This window comes from Notamacropus eugenii, chromosome 2, assembly GCF_028372415.1.
Source record: "Notamacropus eugenii isolate mMacEug1 chromosome 2, mMacEug1.pri_v2, whole genome shotgun sequence".
In the NCBI taxonomy this organism is placed as follows: Eukaryota; Metazoa; Chordata; class Mammalia; order Diprotodontia; family Macropodidae; genus Notamacropus; species Notamacropus eugenii.
In genome coordinates, this window is record NC_092873.1 from 362034513 (window position 1) to 362058647 (window position 24135).

General features: G+C 39.2%; 1 protein-coding gene across 1 annotated transcript in view; it reads right to left on the reverse strand.

The window, feature by feature from the left end:
• Nucleotides 1-24135, reverse strand: part of CA10 (carbonic anhydrase 10) — a 718916-nt gene that overhangs the window by 158998 nt on the left and 535783 nt on the right. Inside the window, exon 4 of the mRNA XM_072646737.1 lies at nt 2590-2775. Coding sequence (XP_072502838.1) covers nt 2590-2775 — 186 coding nt within the window. The remainder of the gene's footprint in view (nt 1-2589; nt 2776-24135) is intronic.

A 24135-nucleotide genomic window follows, 5' to 3' on the forward strand; every position in this document is an offset into this window, starting at 1 on the left:
TCCCAAAAGCTTTAGTGCAATTCTTAAACTTTAATAGCTTAAACCTTTGCTAAGATTTTTGAAACACTGTATATAACTAGACAGAGATAGACAGACAGACAGATAGATAGATAGATTGAGAGATAGATAGATGGGTAGATAATTAAAGGACAAATAGGTTTGAAAAGTTCACTATATTAGGCAGGAATTTTATTTTACAATTGATTTGAGATTTTACTTTGTTTCCCAAGTACCTGCCCCCCCAAACTACCATGTCTCAAAAGCCTTAGCACATTTGAAGTTATGAAAATTTTGATAACTTCCAATGGACTAAGACGTTTGGGATACCCAGTCCATTGATCTCCACTGTGGGATCAGATTATAGACAATGGGACATAACAGGTTCATTTCTCAATAACCATTACTTTTATTAAACCCTACTACATGAGAGGGTCTCATCAATAAGAGGCATAGTCATTCTCAAAGTAATATAAATAAACAAACAATATCCTCTCTCCCCCCTACCAGGAAAAGAAACCAAGAACAGAAAACAACCAAAGTGGATGAAGAATGGACATTTCTATATCGTGCCCATTTGGATGGGCAGCCCATTGAATTAGTCCCTCAGTATAAATATCATGGATAGGCACTGTAGATATCTTAGGAGGAGATCAGATTGGATCATACTTGAGAAATTGCACAGAAGCCTCGATGATCTGAAACTACTCCCTGCTGTTCAAGCCTATCTTTTCAATATCAGATTTGTCCTCTTTATGCCTTGCTGCTACAGATCATGATCTCATAAGAATAAAAAAATGTAGAAGCCTTGAAAAGCAATGCACATATTTATGGTGGGGCTAAGTTGGCTAGCACATAACTATTATGAAAGAAGCAGCATAGAAGATTATCAAATTCATGTGTGATTAGAATAGGAGACGGGCCAATCATGTAGTGAAAGTGAGGGATAGTAGTTCAAATAATTTAGAGAGAGAAAAATGTAGGGATAGAAGAGAACCCAGAGCATTGCTTTGGGGGCAAATCAATAGTTAAACAACATGATATGGATGATGAGCTGGCAAAGGAGTCTAAGGAGGAGTGGTAAACCAAGGAAGAAAAGAACTGGGAGAGAATAATGTCACAGAGAGAAGAAAGTATTCAGGAACAGAAAGTGATTAACAGGTCAAAAAGCAGCAGAGTAATCAGGAAGGATGAGGACTAAGAGAAGAATGTCAGATACGGTAATTTAGAGATCACAGGTAACATTGCAGAGAGCAGTTTCAACTGAGTAGTGAGGTTAGGCGTCAAATTGCAAAACATTTAGGAATAAGAGGAGAAAAAGCAGAGACAGTGAGTCTAGGCTGCTTTTCTGGGATGAGTTTGATAGAGAAAAGGAGAAAAAATATAAGACAATGACATACACACACAGAGAGAGAGAGAGAGAGAGAGAGAGAGAGAGAGAGAGAGAGAGAGAGAGAGAGAGAGAGAGAGAGAGAGAGAGAGAGAGAGAGAGAGGTTCTAGAGAAGATTTTTAAGGATGGGAGAGACTTTGGCATATTTGAAGGCACTAAGGAAGAAACCAAAAGGTTGGGAGAGATTGGAGATAGAGAGGGAGGACAAATGAGAGAAGATGAATAGGGATGGGATCAAGGGCACATATACAGGGATTGGTTTTGGGGAGGAGAGCTATCTTATTGCCAAAGACTTGAAGAAAGGAGAAATATGTAGACAATATTGACACGAAGAGAAAGGGACAAGAGAGATTGGATGGTGTAGGCTGTACCAGTACAAAATGCTCTTACAAATATTATCAAGGAGTGATAAAACCATTGGCTAAAAACTCAAAAGTAGAAATTAGTAGCTGTACCATTTATAAAAACTTTGACTTGATGATCACTTTTGAGTTTAATGGAAAGAGAAATGGGCTTAGTTGGTGACCTGCTTAGCAAAGATCACCCCACAAATGACCTTAGCTTAACAAGTTCTAGTTAGTTTTCCCTATGGTCACATTAAGGCCACCCATCATTTACAGGAACACACTATGACATAGCTATTCTATAGGAGATCAGTCATACAATTTTGCCATTTGGCAGTTATTTGACACGCATAAAAACTGGGTCCCATGATATACATATGAAAAGTGTGGAGGGGTTTTGAGTGTAGACTATGATATATATATGCATATATGTATATATATGTACATGTATATATATCCATATATATATTCATCAGTTATAGAGGAGGGTATTATAAGGAGGTATATTGTAGAAGTGAGGAATTATGGTTCAAATACAATTCCCTGAGAAACTCATTGAGAATGGGAATCATCATCTTACAGTTAGCAAAAATCAAGTTAAAAAAATTCTCCCTCAGTATCTGGATTATCCTCAGCCATATCAAATTATAAGAGATGAACTGGGAGTCACTAGTGTCCATTAGAAACACTTCAGGAACCTTTCCCTTGCATGTATTTGTTACCTCCACCACTTGGTATCCCTGGATGCTCCTTGGATATGGTAGGTACCAATTCTTGTCAGTGACAATTAGATGAAAGTTCCTCTCTCCTTGGAAAGGGGAACAGCTTACATCAACAATTTCAGTTAGTTCACATACCTCCCCAGAGAAAGCCTGTCCATTGAGTAGATGCTCTGACCCCTGGCTGTCCTCACTTCCAAAGTGTAACCGGATCTCTTCCAGGCGATGACTATATGTCATGGGTCCTCCAGATATATTGACCAAATGCTCCTTGTCAAGTCGGAGGGATACATGCCTCCCTGTGTTGTACATGGTCCCGCTGACCTAAAAGACAATCCATGAAAGAATAAATGTAAAGACTTTTTCTTTCCCATTCCTATTTTCATAAAATTATCATAAAACTTCTTAACAGATTTGGAGTAATACATCTCAAAAAAAAGGTGTGAAATAATTTACACATGATCCTGGGGCCTGAATTTTGAATAACTTCTTCTTTATTTACTGAATATGAATTCCATACTTGTAGGTGGTGAGCTACTTTCTTTAATAGATTTGAAGCTTTAGCCCTTAAAGAAGATTTAATGAATGTTTAATTAATCAAGCATCTATATGTGCAGAGCACATTGCTGGGCACTAGGAATATAGTGTTCAGTACAGATCTTGCTTTCAAAGAGTTTGCCATCCAGTGATGGAGAGGAGGAAATAAAAAAATACAAATGCTCGCATGCAAAAGAAAGGTCCAGGCAAAGCCCTGTGAGAAATTTTAGGAGGAAGAGATCACTTCGACATTGGGCAGGAAAAGGGAGAAGGTTATATTCATGAGGGAAATAAGATTTGAATTGGATTTGGAAGGAAAGGAAGGATTTAAAAATATCACTGACATCTTTTTTTAAACATCATCTTTTACTCCAAAAATATCCCTTCCCCTCCCCAACACAAATCATCCCTCTTAATAGAGACTAAAAAAAGAGAAAAAGGCAGTTTTGTAAAACTAACCAAGAAACTGGACAACCCTGAATGGTACAGGTGATATTTCATGCACATAATCCTCATCTCTAATAAAGGAAGGAAAGAGGTGTATTTTGTCAACTCGTATCTGGGGCCAAGTTTGGTAATTTGTAATTAAACAGAATTCAGTTTCATTTGTTGATGCTGTTTAGAAAGGATTTCAACAGGCACAGTGGCAGAGGGGTTGTGCTTAAAGAAAAGGCAGATTTTCAACAGATAGTAATAGGAATATTTTGCAAGTATGGCTTCTATGACAGGAAGATAAGAAACACCATTGCCTCTAAAGTACTGCAAATGAGTAACTTACAGAGAGCAATGGAGAGAAAAATGTGGATACGAGCAGGCTACAACCAACAAGGACAGGGGTAAAGGTCATCATCAGATAATTATATGATAGAAAGAGAAGATGAATTGATTGAATGGTAAGAATGGGGAAAGACAGGTAGACAGCCAGAGTGCTTCATTGGTACATTTGTGATCTTAGGAAAAACAAAGAAGGCCTTTAGCACCTTAGGTGGACCCACTTTGTGGTCAAAACTTTCAGAAGGAAAAACCAAGAGTTAAACTAGATGACATGGATGAGTTTTGCGCTGTTGGTTTACTTGTGCCATCTGCTTTTTCTGCTCTTACCTATAGGCTGCTGAATGGAGCTGGAGAAAGCCATAGCACTGTGCTAATTGGGTATATTATAGATTGATGTTATCCAATTGGGGACTCACTACAGAAAGGCAGTTTTAAAAATTTTTTTCCATATTGATTATCTTGCTCCTCCCAAAAACTATTCCAAACCTTGTTATCCTACTTTACCTGTCTGGTGCATTTAACACTGATAATCACCCTCTCCTCCAGGACACTCTCTCTTCCCTGAATTTTTGTGATATTACTCTCTTTTAGTTCTCCAGCTGCATAACTGCTCTCTCAATCTCCTTTGTTGGCTCTTAATCAATCTCATTCCTTTATTACCATGGATTTTCCTCAAGGTTCTATCCAGGTTTTCTTCTCTTCTCTTTCTATACTCTTCCTCAGTAACCCAATCCATGTCTATAGATTTAATTACCATCTTTCTTCAGGGAACTCAAAGATCTACATGGCCAGTCCCTAGGGTGTTTCCTGAGTTTTCAGTCCTGTAGCATTCATTACCTATTGGCAATTTTAAAGTAAATATCCTAGACACATCTGAAACTCATTATTTCCAAAGGGGAAACCATTTTGCTTTTCTACCCCAAAAGAGGGTAGTTCAAGATTTTAGAGAGAGATGCAATTCTCTGGAGAAGGCAGGAGGTCATGAGATCAAGCGCATATTAAACAGAGTTGTCTTTGTTAAGGAGAAGAGCTATCTCATTATCCAAGACTGGGGGAAAGAGGTTCAGATTAGGGGCTAATATCAAGAGAAGCTGCATTTATATGACTTATAAAACATATTTTCTATGAGACCTGAATAATGCCAACATTGAATTAAGGAAGAGAAAGCGAAGGCACCTTTCAACTTAAGCATTAATAATTTATTGTTTCATCTTATCAAAACTTAGCTCCCTTCTCCCTCCTTTTCTTCCTAGGTTCACTCCCGTTCTCACTTTCTGGACTTCCACAAAATGCCTCTGCTTCAGTCTCACCCTGAAACTTCCCTCCCTTCCTGGGGCCACCTCTCCCTGGAACATGTAGTAGTCCTTGTGTCTTTCTTAACTCAGAATATCTGTCCACTGTGTTGTCATTCAGTCATTTCAGTCATTTCAGTCATGCCTGACTTTTTGTGACCTCATTTAAGGTTTTCTTGTCAGAGATACTAGAACGGTTTGCCATTTCCTTCACTAGCTCATTTTATGGATGAGAAAACTGAGGCAAACAGAGTAAAGTGACTTGCCTAAGGTCACACAACTAGTAAGTATCTGAAGGCAGATTTGAACTCACAAATCTGTATCTTCCTGACTTCAGGTCAGGCACTGTATCTACTGTTCCACCTGGGTATCCATTCTGCTGTACCAGTTCCCTTATTTCACTGGTGAGTTCCTTTATTTGGAACTAGCCAAACTCTATTCCTCTCCCAGCTGTCTTCTATCTTTCTGGACTTCAGCATCATACTACAATTTAGATACCTTCTCTTCTCTATCCCCCATACCCCAGGCTTTTTGTCTTATGTTTTTACTGTAAATGTATCCCGAGCACTTAGCACAATGCCTGAACATAGTAAAACCTTAATAAACGGTTATTGCCTTGTCCTAACTTGCCTAGGTGAATAACATGGAAGGAGACATATGACTATCTTAAAATCCTAGGTGGGAAAATCCCAAGTGATATCTAAGTGTGATTTAGGTGCCCGATGATCTAGCACTCCTCCCTCTTAGCTGTCTCCCTCCTTCTCCTCCTACTTTCACTTGCCCACTCCCACAGTAGGTTTGTGTATGCTCAAAGGATCAGTTAATGCATGGATATTTACTGATCCTCTCCTATGTACTAGGTGCTGTAAGCGAAAGAAAGTAGTAGAAGACACAGTCCTTGTATAACAGGTATTTGATGTATTCCCAGATCATTTAATATGTAGGTACCCACATGTTAGGGAAGCACAGAATATCTTCTCCCAGAAGCAGGTTCCTGCCACCCCACAATGGAGGTTTCCATCTCAGAAGTACAAAGGGACTTTTATGCCTGACCAGATCATCAAAGACGGAGGCATCCATGCAGTAGGAGAATATAGTATATCTTCTCCCAGAAGCAGGTCCTCAGTACCACCCACATAGGTTTCCTAGGCATTTTTCAAAGCCCTGTTATACTTGTCCTCAAGGAACAGATAGTCTAAAGCAAAGTTTTCTAAGAAGTTCAACCATAACTGGGGGAAAGGGGAGACAGAGTAAAGAACTGGGGAATAGTTGAATAAATCCTATGGAGAATCATCAACTTTTGGAGCTGGAAGAAGCCCTAAGAAACTGACTTTCTCTTCTTTAATAATATGTTCCATGTTAGCATTGTCATAAGGGAGAAGATTTATAACCTTAGTTTCTTCAAAGCCTTCTGTTTCTGGCACTCAATTGAGTTTTTATGGTTTGTGGTGAATGATCAAATACATTTGCATATATTTGATGCACAGAAAATCCAGAAGCAATGATGGGGGGAGAGGGAGAGGGAGAGGCAGAAGGAGAGAGAGAGAGAGAGAGAGAGAGAGAGAGAGAGAGAGAGAGAGAGAGAGAGAGAGAGAGAGACAGAGAGAGAGAGAGAGACAGAGAGAGAGAGAGAGACAGAGAGAGAGAGACAGAGAGAGACAGAGAGAGAGAGACAGAGAGAGAGACAGAGAGAGAGACAGAGAGACAGAGAGACACACACAGACAGAGACAGAGAGACACACACAGACAGAGACACACAGAGAGAGACAGAGACACACAGAGACAGAGACACACAGAGAGCGACAGAGAGAGACACAGAGAGACAGAGACAGAGAGACACACAGATAGGGACAGAGACACACACAGAGAGAGACAGAGACACACACACAGACAGAGAGAGACAGAGAGAGACACACACGCAGAGAGACACAGAGAGAGACAGAGAGAGACACACAGAGACAGAGATACACATAGAGACAGAGAGAGACACAGAGAGAGACAGAGAGAGACAGAGAGACAGACACACACACAGAGACAGAGAGACAGAGAGAGACAGAGAGAGACAGAGAGACAGAGACAGAGAGACGTACAGACACACACACACACACACACACACAGAGCTCTTTGAATCAGCCTAGAGATGCTAGCTAAAGAGATGGCTTTTGGTATGTAAAAGGAAGTCTCTGAAATTTAGGAACTTGTATTTTTTTATGTATGGTACAGGTTCAACAAAGAAGATCCATTTAGGAAAAAACATGTGCCTGTGTCTCAAATGTTTCTACATCTTACCCTCTCTTCCCAATTCTGTCCATGGTAGATGGGGTGGAATGGGAAGACGAATGATGGTCTCCAGTTTTCATGTGGCAACACTGAAGTACAGCGAACGGAGAACTGACATGTTTGGGGTTTATCTCAGTGGAAGGCAAACTACTACCCAAGAGCCAAATCCGACCCACCACCTGCTGGATTTGGCCCGTGGGCTATAGTTTGTTGACCTCTGGTCTGTCCAATTGCTTGTTCGCTAACCCTAAAATGAGCTTACTCTTGAATTGTAAATGATGGATGACCCTTGTGCCATGGTTGTGGTTTTGCCTTGTTGTTTGTATTTTCTGTACCTATTGGCCCTTATAACTGGAAGCTAGGTGGCACGGTGGATAGAACTTTGGTTCTAGAGTCTGAAAAACCTAAGTACAAATTCAACCTCAGACACTTAGTAACTGTGAGAACCCCCCCACCCCCAACAAATCACTCAACCCTTCTCAGCCTCAGTTTTCACATCTGTAAAATGGAAAAAAATTGTAGCACCTACCTCACAGGGTTGTTGTGAAGCTCAAATTAGATAACATGAAAAGTAACAGTTTTCAAATAATATATAGATGCTAACTATTATTGCTATTACTGTCATCATCATCACTCATTCTCTCGTTGAGTATAAGCTCACAGAGGAAAAGCTAGGTCTACTTAGCTTTCTCTAATGTGTCCCAGACTCTATCTATTCACTATCCCCAGAATACCAAAAGTACAATCCCTGCTCACTGCTTTTTCTCACCACACTTATAGGGTCAGAGGATTTAGAATTATAAAGGAGTCCTAGAGGTAACAACTACCTCATGGGGTTGTTGTGAGAATCAAATGAGATCATATGTGTAAAGCACTGAGCACAGTACCTGACACATAGCAAGAGCTTAGTTAATACTGGTTCCTTTCTCCTCCCCTTTAGAGGTCATCTAGTTCTCATTTTTCCTTTGAGGAAATTGAGGCTGAGAAGGTTGAAAGTCTTGCATAGATCGCACATGTTATAGAACATGTTATAGAACTTGGATCTGGAATTAATGCTCTTTCAACTGCTGTAACCTGATTGCTTCCCTACTTGGGATGCCACTCCACTGTTCTCTACCTATCTGATTTTTGACAATTTTCCAGCACCAGCTCATAGTTCCACCTGTTCCAAGAGGCCTTCCCTAACCACTTCAGTTCTTTCTTACCTCTGAGTGCTTAAAGTCTGAGGGAACTTGGTGCTTGGCAAGCACTGCCCTGCATTGTGAGTGACCTTTTTATTTGTTCATATCTTATTTTTTTCCAAAGAGACTATAAATTCCTTTAGGTCAAGGGCCTGATTTTAGTTCCTTTGTTTCCTACAGTCACTCTTTGTGATCTCATTTTGGGTTTTCTTGGCAAAGATACTGGAGTGATTTTCCATTTCCTTCTCCAGCTCATTTTACAGAAGAGGAAACTGAGACAAACAGAGTCAAGCACCTTGCCCAGGGTCACCTATCTAGTAAGTGTCTGAGGCTGGATTTGAACTCAGGAAGGTGAGTCTTCTTGATTACAAGCCCAGTGCTCTATCTGCTGTACCACACAGCTACCCCTTGCACTTGCTTTGGGAGGCATAGTGACTTATGCTGTATTATATCTATATTCATTTTATTAAACGTTTCCCAGTTATATTTTAATCTGGGTCAGGTTGCACTGGGGAGTTTTGCAGATCAGTGAGTCTGACAGCACCAAATCACATGGCTAGCACATAGTTGATAATTAGGATCAGGTGACTGTGTTAGGGCTGTGATTACAAGCCAGTTGCCCTCTGTTACTAAGAGTCCACTGAAATATCCTGTTGCCTAAACAATAATAATCAATGCTGACCGTATGATGGATGACACCTCTGTATCTTGAAGATGATATCCCAAAGCACTTCAACAAGCAGCTCCTGAAGTTTTGAAGATGGGAAACCGAAAAAAAGGAAACTGATGGAAACCCCAAGATGCTCTTGCTCAATTCTTCTCCATCTGTCAATCTGACCCCACGGCTCCTTATCTCTTAACTTGGTGCCGACATGAAAGGAACTGAGCAGAATGAGAAAGCAATGGGGAGGACAGCCTTACTTTTGCCATTTGACTTCTGCTGCTTAACAATTAAAGATGGTCCTCCCTGAACCTCCCTTGAAATTGAAATAACATTAATTTGTATTAATCAGAAGAAGACGTGCAGCCAGGGTATGCTTTGTTGCACTTTAATTTAAAAGTAGAGGCTTGACAACATTATGTATGATATCTAGCTGTACATCTGCACTGTAGTAATTAACATTGCTGCAGTGTCATTTTATCTGTAATGCTAATTACTGTGTTTCAAATGAACTACTTTGCTGCACAGCATGTTGGGAAAAGGGGCATTGTTCAGGCTCAGAGAATGGAGGTGGGCAAAGAGCAGGATGTGCAGCCTGCTTTTTTTTTTTTTTTGCAATGGATGCAAATCTCCATCTTGTTTTAAACTCAAAATAAAAAGGGGGAAAACACTTTAGCATATTGACATGTTCTGTCTGTTGTCCCACAATGCAAAAATGCAAGATTTCAATTTGTTTCTGATTAAAGACATGGTGGGAATTTTAATTTCTTCTCATCTGGAGGCACAGCAAAGAAATGAACAAGTGGTAAGCTTCTACTCTCGGGAGCAGACTGCTGATATGGGAAGACCTTGCAGCAATGCTTTGGGCCTCACAAATAAGCCTAGAAAAAGTTGGGGGTGGGGATTGTGAGGAGAAGGAATGGTGTCACTCAAATACTATGTATCTTGGATTCCCCACTTTTAATCATCACTTACCCTGGAGAGGGTCAATGACACAATGGAGAGAATTTAGCCATAAGTGTTTAATTAAACATATTGTAGGCTTTACTTTACAAAATAGTGTTTGTCAAGAGTTGTATGTTTCTTTTTTAAAGAAACTGAACCAAAGTAGGGGAGTTCACTATTCAAAGCAGTGATTTTTCAACTTGGGACTGATAGAGCCCTTGGGAGGTAAACTTTGGGGAGTCCAAGAACTTGGATGAGAAAAATTCATTTACATTTTCAATAACCTCTAACTGAATTATGAATGTAGGCAACAAACATTATTATGGGGTCCATAGGCTTTACCAGACTATCCAAAGGGTCCCTCACACATAAGGTAGGAACCCCTGGTTTAAAAAAAAAATCTATGATAAATTCTTTGGTATATCAAATAATTATGATACCTTCCTATTTGTTAATTGAACTATTTTGAAAATTTAAATGTTCAGATGCAGCCAACTCTATTGTATACCATTTTATTAACCCAACCTCTTTAATGGACAATCTGTTATGTGAATTGTCTTACTGTAGTTTAACTGTTTGAAAATTGATAATTCAAGTACAGTTTAACTATTGAATATTTGATTAATCAATTCCTGAGCTATTGCTTTTAGTGGATGGATTGAGACACAGCTTTATCACTATATGATTTATTTACCTTAATTCTTATGCTTTTATATTCTCTCTTCTGCATTCCCCATCCCCTCTTTGATTAGATGTTCTACAAATGTCACTTAAGGGCATATAAACGTTATAGGTCTAAGTAGTCACATTTAAAATGAGGTTGAAGACCACATGGTGTTCATGCCTTGTATGGGATTCTGGGTGCCACATCTAAGCAGGGCCATTGACAAATTGTACCCTAGAGGAGGGACATCAGAATGATAGAAAGAAGATTAGAGGCCATGACAGTTGAAAGAATTTGGAATGCTTAGCTGAAGAAGACAAGTCTTAGGGGAACATGATAACTATCTTCATGTATTTTAAGGGTTGTCATACAGAAGAGGGATCTGACTTTCTTCACTTTGCTTCAGGGGGCCAAAATGAGGGCAAAGGGTGAAAGTCCTTCCTCCCCTTGGAAAGGGAAGGAAGATGGTCTTCAGACGTAGTTAACACAGACTTTAACACAGTTGAGCCATGGTAATAAGTGAACGTTGAATAAAAATATTCATTTGAGATTTAAAAAGAGAGAGGAAGAGAAGATAATCATCTATATTTTTTTCTAAGAGTTTTAGAGTTCTCCAAAACTAGAATGGGCTACTTCAGGAAAAAAAAGTGGGGAGGCTGGATGACTAATTTTGAGAGATGTTGAAGAGGGGGATTCTCCTCCAGATATGAGTTAGACTAGCCCAGGGTTGGGGAACCTGTGGCCTCAAGGCCACATGTGACCCTCTAGATCCTCAAGTATGGCCCTTTGATTGAACAAATGTGGCCCTTTGAATCCAAAATTAAAAAGTCACCCTTGAGGACCTAGAAGGTCACATGTGGCCTCAAGGTCCCAGGTTCCCAACCCCTGGACTAGATGGCTCAGAGGTTCCTTTGAACTCTATGTGTGTAGCTACTTTATAATGAATGGCATCCAACACTTGATTATCTAGCATTTTATGTTGCTATTTCTTAAGACATATGTTCAAAGAGAATCAGAGAATAAACTTCTCTAAAGACAGGTACCACTATAAATCTTAAGAATCTTCTACAACATTCAAGTTGTTCTGGATACATAGTAGTCACTCAATAAATACTTGTTGATAACTTGATTTATTGAGTGATGGATTAATTACGTAAGGGAGTTGGTTCTTGACCAGTTCCCTAGCCAATAACAGTTTTAATAAAGTGTTAAACTAACTTAAAAAATTTGACCACTGCAGTCAGATGATACCTTTATGAGGTGCAAACAAGGCTCTTAAATAAATTAAAATGAGCCACGTCACTGGATGAATAAAAATTGGATGTGCCCTTGTAGGACTTTAAATAGCTAAGGTTTAGATAAATTAATCAGTCCTGAGGATAAGGAAGAAAATAAAGAGAGAAATAAAGAAATAGAAATAAATAAGAAATAAATAAAGAGAAATAAAGAGAAAATCACTCTTGGAAGCAGGAGAAGATTTCTCTTTCATCTCTCTGTCACTTTGAAGTGAATCGACTCGCCCAGTTGGTTGGTTGTTGCCCTCTGTTCTCAAAGAGGACCAAAATGACATCACTATGCTAGAGTCAGGTTTCAGTGTGTCTGACTGTGGATGATCAGATCAACATGAGCTCAGAATGCTCTACCACAGGTTGGGCACAAGTAGTCCATGTGAACATTTGGGGTGGATTCTCTAAATTTGCACATCCTGCGTTTCCTTTGAGCCATTTCAATTCTGCTTTGCTCATATAACACAGCACACTTTCTGACGTGGGAACACCATGCTGAGTAGTCCTGTGCCAGTGTCTCCCATGTCACACAATCAATTTCAAAGTTCTTAAGAGAGATCTTGAATGTGTCCTTGAAGTGCTTCTTCTGACCGCCATGTGAATGAGTTCTCCATAAAATAGTCTTTTTGGCAAGCGTACATTTTGCATTAGAACAATGTGGCCAGCGTGTTGGAGTTGTGCTCTCTGAAGCATTTTGAATGCTTGGCAGTTTAGTTCAAGTAAGGATCTCTGTGTCTGGTACCTTATTCTGCCAAGTGATCTTCAGAATCTTCCTCAGACAATTCAAATGGAAGTGATTCAGTTTCCTGGCATGGTGCTGGTTTACTGACCAGGTTTCACAGGCATAAAACAATGAGGTCAGCACCATGGCTTTCTTGACTTTTCATTTTGGTAGTCAATCTAATACCTCTTCTCTCCCATACTTTCCTTCAGAGCCTCCCAAACACTGAGGTAGCTCTAGCAATGCGCGTGTCAACCTCATTGTCAATGTGTACATCCCTGGAAAGTACACTACCAAGGTAAATGAACTTATTCACAGCAGTCAAAACTTCTCCATTTTCTGTAAACAATGGTCCCACAAATGAATGGTATGGTAGTGGCTGATGGAGCACCTGAGTTTTCTTGGTGCTAATTATTAGGCCAAAATTAGCACAAGCAGCAGAGAATTGATCCATACTTTGTTGCATCTCAGCTTCAGAGGCTGCACTGAGTGCACAGTAACCTGCAAAAAGAAAATCATGCACCAACACTCCCTCCACTTTGGTCTTGGCTTGTAGCCTTTTCAAGTTGAATAATTGGTCATCAGTCCAGTAGCTGACCTTGATGCCGTGTTCGTCTTCATTGAAAGCATTTGACGACATGACTGAAAACATAGTGCTAAAAAGCATGGGAGCAAGCACATGGCCTTGTTTTACTCCATTAGTGACTGGGAAAGCACTCCACCAGTAGGAGACACCGAATTCATTGGACAGAAGAGAAGTGTATTCCAGACACACATGGATGCAATGAGACAGTCACTTGAGGGAGAAAGCAACATCTAGAAGTAGGACCTCTGGGAGCAGAGAATGGTTCTGGCTATCAATATGAGCCAAGTTGACAATTCTACCCAACAAAGATACTATGTCCAGGAAGAAACTTTGGGAGGACTCCATAGACCAGAAATGACTTTAAATCCTGATGCTATGGGACTTGCAAGTTAGCTTGGCCACACATATTCTACATGTGCCTCCCTCACTACTACTGTATCCTAAATTTGTGAATGTTGAGTATATTTATGGGAAAATGGATTCCATGGTTTTTTTGGGGGGGGGTTAATGTTTTATAGTTCCTGTTCTTATGATGTCATCTTAGTAAATGCCTTTGATAAAAGCAAATTATATCTATTGACTGACTGTTGAGGGTAAGTTCAGAATGCAAGAGCAGGAATGTAGTCACACAGGGTTACCCTTGGAACCTGAGGTCATAGCCACTCTCTTGGGAACTCAACTCTCTAGTGTGAGTGTACATTGGTCAGTTGGTCCACAGAATGGTGCTAAAACTAAATGATAGAGATCCTTTCATAGATTTTGCAGGAATGTGTCATATTAACTAAATATTTGGGACTTCTAAATTATTCATACTTGACAATCACGAGTTTGTATTGTATATCAAAGAAAAAAAAACAATCTAATAAAAATTCTGGCATATCTTTTTAAAAAACTTATTTCACAAAATGAAACTAATGAAGATCACTGGACTAAATGGAGTTAGCAAGTGTCTATTCAACATTTATTTCTGCTGAGCAAGCTTGGATGAACATTAGATTCAGAAATTTGAAATATGCAATAACTAGTTGCTTGCTTCACTTGATGCAAAGTGTCTCTTAGGTTTCTTTTTCTCTTTCAAGGTAGTGTAATTTAAATATACTCCAATATAGCATAGATATAATTAGTTCCCTATAGTTTAAGTGGAAAAGTGAAAATATAGAAAGGCTGAGAAAGAACTAGGATTCTATCCGTTTTAAAAGAGGAAGCTGATTTGATTTTCTATGCAGATAACTCCCAAAACAATATTCCTAGCTGCAATCACTCTCTTATATTCTTATTCCATGTCACGAATTGCCTACCAGGCTATTCTATTGTTATCTCAAGTTCAACAAATGCAAAGAGGAACTCTACATCTTCTCTCCTTTGGAATTTCCTAAGATTTCCTATATTGTTTCCTCCGCCATTTTTCCAGTCACCTAGGTTTACATCCTCCAAGTTATCCTTATGTCTTCTAGCTTTCTTGATACCCACATTCAATCATTTGACAAGTCTTGTCAATTCTGTTCCCATGACATTCCTAGAGTCTATCCTCTCCTCTCATCTCTAAGGTCACCACTTGAGTTCAGGCAGTCAGTCAATCAATCAATAACCATTTATTCATTCTTTGTATTGATATCCCTGACTCTTAACAGAGGGAAAATATGATAATAATAACAGGGGCCTAGCACATACTAGGTACTTTATTGATAGATCAGTCTTTATTGATAGATTAAGCACCTACTAAGTGATTGGCCCTTTTCAGTCTCTCCCCATAAGCCCAGACTATTGTAACAGTTTCCTAATTGATCTCTTTCCTTCCAAGCTCTCCCCTCTCCAATTCATCTTCCATAAAGCTGACAAAATAGCAAAGCCCTAACCATGTTACATTGAAAGGCCATCAGTGGTTTCTTGTTGCTTGCAAGATAATATATAAGTTTCTCCACTTGGCATATGAAGTCTTTTACAGACTAAATTCCAGACTATCTTTACAGACATTTCATATCACTCTCTTTCCTGTATTCTATATTCTAGTCAAACTGGCCTAAATCGTCATCCCTGGCACTCCATTTTCTACCTCCATGCATAGGCCATCCCCCACCTCTGAAATGCAATTTCTCTCTTAGACCTCTTAAATCACTGGCTTTCTTTCAAGGCTCAGATAAGCCATCACCTTCTATGGGAAACCTTTCCTGATCTCTTGGTTGTTAGTTCTCTCTGCCTCCACAGATCATATTTTATTTACTTTATTGCATAAATATTTTATATCAGTACTATAAGGTAACCTCTTTGAGAGCAGAGAATGCTTTTCATTTTGCAGTTGCAACTTCAACACTCAACATGCTAACAAACACAGTCATAGGTGCTTAACAAATGCCCATTGAAAAAAATGAATGAATGAATGAATGAATGAATCTGACTGTCATTAAACAATTTATTCATTAATTGATCTGGACTCTTACATGGCAAAGGACTTTCATAACCACTTTGAACAACTAATCTTCTCATTATGAGTTTCTCTCACACTTTACTAAAGCTTCATCACTGTCAGAGAGATGCCCTAATACCTTCATGGCAAGTGGATTTGTTACTCAGCTCCTACTGTTTAGAAGAAGCTCCAGGTGGTACCATGGTAGCCCCAGAGCATTTTGTAGCCTTGAGAGGTATACTCTATATTGCAGATTAAAATAGTGGGATTGGTCAGATACCCTGGTATATCAATTATGTCCTTTCTTTCCAATTGGAATTTCCTGTGCTGTATCTCAGACTTCTGAGTTCTGTAACAGGTTTGTTTGGCAATATTAGTGAGCTTAAAATGGTCAGGATATTTGACACTGCCAATCATCCTCTCCTCCTGGATACTTTCTCCTTCTTGGGTTTTTGTGACATTACCCTTTCTTAGTTTTATTTCTACTTGTCTGACCATTTCTTCTTGGTCCACTCTGCTGGTTCAGTGTAAATGTGGATGAGTTCTCTAAGACTTTCTCCTGGGGTTCTTCTCTTCTTTTTCATCAGCTCCTATGGGTATCATATCTCAAGGTGATTCGTATACATACATACATGTGCACACATACATATATGTGTGTATATGTATTTATGTATAATAAATACACATATCTGCATATATACTCTATACACGTATACATACACATGTATATATATATGCACATACATTTGTATATACATACATGCATACATACATTGTATGTGTATGTGTGTATATATATGTGTGTGTGTATCACAAAAAATGAGATTGGTTCCATTTTAACAGAATCATAACTGAGAGTCATTTCAGAACTTCTGGTATTTTTGCTGTAAGATTATTGAACGATTAGAACAAAGGTAAAAAATCATTACCAAATTAGAAGAAAGGATGAAGACATTGTGGAAGTACCATAGTTCTTATAGACTTTTTGAAACAAACTGTTGATTGTGAAGACTATGAAATGGATAATAGACAGACAGTGATTCAGATTAACATTATTTTCCAGAAAGATTTTAGTGATGAAAAATAGTCATTCCTACTAAGGTTGAAAGAGCCCAGAAAGTCACTCAGTTAACAAACACTTGATCTTATTACTAAACAGAGGGGCCCAGACACCAAAGGTAACATTATTTGTGAGTACAATCTCATTTAGAAAACATTACAGAGGGGGGGTGACTGAAGGTTATGAGTAGTACCACTTCCAAAAACGATGAAAAGCATTGGAGGGGAAAATAATCCTGTATAAAGTCTGGCATTAGATGCAGCTAAGCCAGGTCATTCTGAAAACATTTATAGATGGAACTGGAAGGATAACAACAAAAAGATATGAAAAGGAATACGTTCAATATTGTGTCTGTAGGGAGTGATCTATCACAATTGATGATAATGCAGCTATCACAGCTGGACTCCACCACTTCATTACCTTATATGCTACATGAGGAAATGATGATAAATATGTGTTCTTTGCCACTTGTCCCAAATACAAAAGTTGCCTAGTTATGTCTCTTGTTGTTCAGTCGTTTCCGACTCTTTGTGATCCTATTTGGAGTTTTTTGGCAGATACTGGAGTAGTTTGCCCTTTCCTTCTCCAGTATATCCCCATTTTACAGATGAGGAACTGAGGCAAATAAGAGTAAGTGACTTGCCCAGGGTCACACAGCTAGTAAATGTCAGAGGCCAGATTTGGACTTAGGTCTTCCTGATTCCAGGACCAGTACTCTATCCACTACACCACCTAATTGCCCCCAGTTACGGCTCTGCACAATAGAAAATTAAAGAAAAATTAATCTATGGAACATCACATATCTATACTGTAAGGCATTCTATCCATTTTTCTAATGAACGGGATAAAAGGCAATGGAATCCTAACAGACTGTCTTGTTAGACCCAGGTTTTATGTTTACCTCCAGATAGATATGTTTTTGCCTATTATCTTTCTGAAATCTCTCTGTCTTCCTGCTTGTACCAGTTCTTTTTGGGCAAGTAGAATTTGATATTGACTGATATTGGAGTCAGAGATGGTGTCAGCTACTCAAAGAAATGAAGAATAAAGAAAGGAAATGAAAATGTCTTTGGAGACGATACTCGGTGTTCTAGGACACAGGAAAAACAAGGTGGCTAAGCAGTACATGAGGATGGGGGCTGAAGAAGGATGGGAGGGGTCAAAGCATATCCCAGAAAAGGCTGTAAAAACAAACATTGCTGCTTCTTCATAAGGAATTGTTTGAATAAAAACTATTGGACTGATGATTATGGTTTAAGGAATACATTTCTAGTATAAGACAGGAAATGTGCTTATTGTTGAGATGTAACTCAGCTTGTGGATGCAGTGCCTAGAACACTGGGCCTGGAATTCACATCCAACCTCAGACATTTATCAGCTATGTCACTTACCCCCTATTTGCCTCAATTTCTCATCTATAAAGTGGGACCCACTGGAGAAGGAAATGGCAAGCCAATTCAGTATCTTTGCCATGAAAACCCAAGATAAAGTCCACAGGGTCATGGGCACAACTTGAAATGAACATGACGAAACAACAACAAATTCATTGTTTCCTTCTCCATCTAAAGGGTAGCTGGTTCCCTTAGATCTTAATCTTAATCCAATGGAATCAGCTCTCCAAAACTCATATGGAATGGAGTATCGACCAGACAGTGACCAAGAGAGTAGTAAGGGAGATTAGGCTAATTGATCCAGGCCTGTGCTTTGGGTAGTTTCTGCCTACACCTAGCAGCCAAACAGGTGGGGCAGTGACTCAGGGGAAGCAGTTTCTAACAGAAGGAGATGGTTCAGTCTCTCCCAACTCACCTCTCCCACCTGGATTCCTGCAAAATCAACCCAAATCCCACCTTTTGCAGGTGGCTTTTCCTTGTACCCTCACTGCCAGTATCTTCCCCGTGAGATTATTTCCCATTTACACTGTATGTATCGTATATCACATAGTTATCTGCCTATTGTGTTGCCCATTAGAATGTGAGTTGCTTGAGGGCTGGGGTCATGATCCCTAAATGCTTAGTATAGGATCTGCCATATAATATTCACTTAAATAATCTGTTGATTGACTGACTTGACTTTATTGATGCATGCTAGCAAGACACATGAGATTGCCTGTCCCTTCTATATTCCTCTGCCACCATTCCCTATCCCTACTTCCCTTTTGGTGACCTCTTTTTTTCTTCAGGACTACCTTAAATCTTCATTTAAACTTGATTTTGTCTATATAAGGTTATAATATTGTAATATGATATAACAAGGTTATAATAATATAACAACATAGTATAATGAATATAATATAATAAGAACTTTGAACGGTATGATATAGGAGTAAGAATGCTAGATTTGGAGTCCAGGAACCTGGGTTCAAATCTTGAACTTGTCACTTATTATCTCTGTGACTTATAGCAAATCACTTATCTTTAGATGTCAGTTTCCTCAACTAGAAAATTAAGAGGTCAGTCTAGATGACATCTAAGATTCCTTCCAGCTCTATAACCTACAACTCTATGACTTGGCTTCAGAAGTCACTGTTGCCACTTATTTGCTATCTTTGTTAAGATTTACCTATAGGCAAGTTTAAGAGGGAGTCACATACGAGGGGGATGCAGACAGTAAGATTGTCCCCAGGTTTGATAATCTTCTATAATCCCAGTGAAAGTCTAGGTGCCTCCCCTGAAAAGACCCCTGGTGACAATGAAAAAGAGATTTTTTTTGAAAAGACTGGAAGTATAGCAATTACTCATAGGTTTGATCCCACTCTGATTTTATGGGAGCTCTGATCACATCCATTTCTAACCCAGGCTGGTCTGCCTCTTCTGGTGATCCCTCTTCCATACACTGCCCTTCCTTGGGAGCTCACCATGTTAATGCTAAACACTGCACACATCAGCATGGTTGACAACTCAGAACTCTTGAGCTCAAGAGATTCCCCACTCCCCAGCTTCCCCAGTGCCATGACAGGCATGTGCCACCACTCCTGGCTAAAAAATTAGCTTTTTAAAGAACACACATATACACTGGGAAATACAGCAATTTGTCCTCAAGATGGAGCTTCACCCTAAACTGTGAGAATTCAAGGTTATCCTGTCTTAATTAAAATACTAAAACATGCTTTAAAAAGGTTATTTCTAGCTTAATGTCATTTAATTCAATTCGTGATTCATAGAGCTTTAGGCAAATAACTCCAATCTCTAGTTATTACATCTCCAAAGAAAATGCCTTTTAGGGAGAACATATGGAACACAATGGCACAGGGGCACTAGCAGGATATATATTACGTTTTAAACTCTATCGCTTGTATACGAAACTGTCTTCCATTGGTTCTAAGTCAGAGTCTCATATGCCAATTACAGAAATAAATCAGAAATATCTAACATTCAGGGAATGAATAATAAAATAGTGGCTCCTTAGGTTCATTTAGTGCTTCAATGCCTGATTATTCAGTATTTAGCTCCGGAGATGTGTGAAACTATGGTATATGCCTACAATAGGCTTTCATGCCTTCTGTGAGCTTCTGTTCTAAGGTAGGCAAGCAGACCGAATGTCAGGTCTCTACAGTGGGGGGATTAGGATTAGAAAATTAATTTCTAAGGGTCCCTCTTATGCTTCTACTGTCAATGTTATTAATTTATTTGCTGCAAGGGAGATTCTCAAATTCGACAAACATTCATCAAGGAGCTGTTATGTGTAAGACACTGTGGTAAAGACTGAAGGGAAACAAGAAGAAAAAGATTTGTTGTGTTTTCTCCTAGTCATTACGCAGGCATGTACTTTTAGCTACTATAGTCACTGCTAGAGAGGGAAAGGTAGAGAAATCCTCTTTTTCCTCTCCTCTCTTCGCTATGTTCCTGAAACTACAAGGGAGAGCTCGTTTGGACCATGTCCCAACAAAGAAACTGACTGTTGCCTGTCCTTGTGCCTCACAGGATGAGTGGATCCTCTTGGTTTAGCCCTCAATCCTCTTTGACATAGTCTCTCCATCTCAAGGACCAGGGAAACACCAGAAACCTTTAGTTGCATGTGACCTTTAGCAAGGGGGTAGAGCAAATGTGTTCACTCTCATGAAGCCAAGGTATACATTCTCAGCTCCAGAAGAAGTCCCCCAATCCAACTCCCCTCCATCCTATACGCTTACAAGAAAATAGGCAAGATAAAATGTATACAGCAATGAATAGGAATCTGAGGAGAATGTACTAAAAGAACGACAGACAATGTGTTAGGAGAATTAAGAGGACAAAGTGATCATTTTTGAATGGGGAGGTTTTATGTTACCAATTCTTCAAAACTATTATTACCCTTTGGTAATTGTGCTTGGCATTTTTCATCATTGGATTTTCACAGGACAGGCTTGTGTGTTTTACATTGGTTGTGGGTCCAGTCAGTATTTCTTGTATATTCCTCATGCCACAAGCATCAGGTTTTAATCTAGTTTCTTTCTTTCTCATTATAGAAGAAATCAAACAGTTAAGTTAATCTGGTAATCACTGTCTTCCTCTCCTGCCATCACCTGCTGGTGGATGCATTAGATGATTTTTACACTATGTTGTTGTTCAGTCATTTCAGTTGTGTCTGACTCTTCATGACCCCATTTGGGGTCTTCTTGGCAAAGATGTTGGAGTGGTTTGCCATGTCCTTCTCTGGCTTATTTTACAAACAAGGAAACTGAGGCAAACAGGGTTAAGTGACTTGCTCAGGGTCACACTGCTACTAAGTATCTGAGTTGAGATTTGAACTCAGGAAGATGTCTTCCTAATGTTAAGCTCTATCCACTGTACTGATGGGGGATAGGATTTGTGCTGTTCCCCTAAAAGGAAAAGACCATCTGGACCCCAAAGTCCCTGACCCCAGATCTCTGGCATTCACCCGAGACACCTGACCCATCCCAGTCAAGAACCCTTTCTTTAACTGCCTCTTCATTCCTTATGGTCTGCACCTGACCCCACCCCAGGCTACTTGCTTCTCCTTAATCCCATCCAGATCTTCCCACAGTCTTTCTGAATAAAAGTGTCCATCTTTCTCCCATAAATGGCTCAGATTCTTAAAATCTGGCCCATTTGTATTGGCATCACAAATAGCACAGACTCCGTAGGAATCTCGCCCACCCCAACCAGTGTTTTAATAAACTTAAAGAAGGTAGAGGAATTCTTTTGAGGCAGACCTGTTCCCTTTGCCCTTGCATTTTGGGGTTTGCAAGACCCCTATACTGTGATAGTACCACCTAAATTGAAAAGACTTTTAAGTGGTTTATGAGAAACTATAAAGTTTTTTAACCATCCTCCATAGCTTAAAGAACTAACTGTGTGGCCTTAGGCAAGTATTTGATCTCTCTGTCTCATGGGTAAAATGAGGGGTGGGATTAGATGACCCCCTAAGATCCATTCCAGCCTTGGATTCATGCTTGTAGGTTCCTTTGCATAAGGCAATTTATATCATAAACTCTTCACAAGCACCAATTTAATTGTTTTAAAGGTTAATTAGGCATAATGTAAATTTGAATTGTATTTTGCTATCATAATTTTGTTTATGTTGCTCTGTGCCATAAAAGACATCTTAGAATCTCAGAATTTCAGTCAGAAGAGAGTTACAAATCTGAAACCTCATCTGTCATCAATATCTTATTAACTGTTATCTAGTCCAACACACACCTGAACAAGAATTCTCTCTAAAACATTCCTCTAATAAATAGCCAGCCTTTGCTTGAGGATCTTCAATAAAGGGGAACTCCACTTTCACGTAGTTCTAATTCTTAGTATAATTTTCATTATAATTTGCCTCTTGGCAAAATCTACATCTAGTTCTGCCCTTAGAGGCTAAGTAAAACTGATTCCGTTTCTACAAGACGATGTCTTCAAATACTTGAAGACAACTTTTATATCCCTTACAAGTCTTTTTTTCCAAGCTAACCATCCTTAGCTCCTACAACTGTTTACCATATGGTATCCTGGCTGTTTAGGGCAGCTTGTGGGGCAGTGGATAGAGCACTGGGCTTAGAATCAGGAAGATTCATTTTCCTGAGTTCAAATCTGGCCTCAGACACTAACTAGCCATGTGACTCTAGGCAAGTCATTTAACTCTGTTTGCCTTAGTTTCCTCATCTGCAAAATGAACTGGAGAAGGAAATGACAAAACACTCCAATATCTTTGCCAACAAAACCCCAAATGGAGTCATATAGAAACAGACATGACCGAACAGCAACAAAAACAAAAATTCTGTTTACGTTCCTCTGGGTGTTCTATAAATTTTCATAAATCCTTTTTAGAACAAAGTGTCCAGAACCAAACACAACCCTACCACCTCTCTAGACCTGATCACTCTTCTACTTTTAGCACAACCTGATAGCATTTATTTTCTTGGCTAGCCAGAACATGCTATTAACTCATATGGAGCATGCAATTCCTAAACCCCCTAGTGCCTTTTTCAAATAAATTGCTGTCTTTTTAAAAAAAATCTAACCATCTTGTACTCATGAAATTGACTTTTTGAACCTAAGTTCAATACAGATTTTGGGGGGGCTTATTTTACATTGTTCACTCAAGTAAACTGAATATACATTACTTAGGTTCAACTTCTGTTTCCATCTAACACAAATACCAATTCTGAAATTCTACAACATTTTCCCATTCTGAATTTTCTATTCTATGCCATGCCACAAATCTTTCACAAAGATTGTGGAGCTCAAAAAAAGAAAGGAAGAAGGAAGGAGGAAGGAAGGAAGGAAGAAAAAAAGAAAGATTGTAGACCACAGAGTCATCCATAAGGACCATGGCGCTGCAGCAAATAATATTAAGTAAGATGTTCCAAACTTGAGTGCCTTTCTTTCCTCAAACATGCTTTATTGTAGTGAAATCAGGGCAAAATGAATAACATGTACAATACGAATTAGTTATCTAATATACAAACTGAAGGCAAAAGGGTAAGGAAAAATCTCAGTTGGTTTTTCTTGATGCTGGAGGTAGGACGTTTATGAATTGATTACATGTATATGAGTCTTAGATTTTTTATAGCACCAACTGGAAAAATTTTCTCCCTGGGTCCTGATGCTGACTCCCTGAGTTCCTGACAAACAGCAGAGTTATCATGTGGTCTCATTTTCCTTCCCCCGCCCCCCCCCCCCATCTTCCATTCCCCTACCCCTGCAAAGTCCAGGGTCAAAGGTATTTGCGCTAAGGATGGTGTGTGGATGTATATGTATGTAAAATTATCAAAGGACATAAAATATATGTTGCTGTTATAAGCAAAAAAAAATCTCTTAACAAAAGTGAATATATTGTCATTTACCTCAAAATCTTAGCCTATAT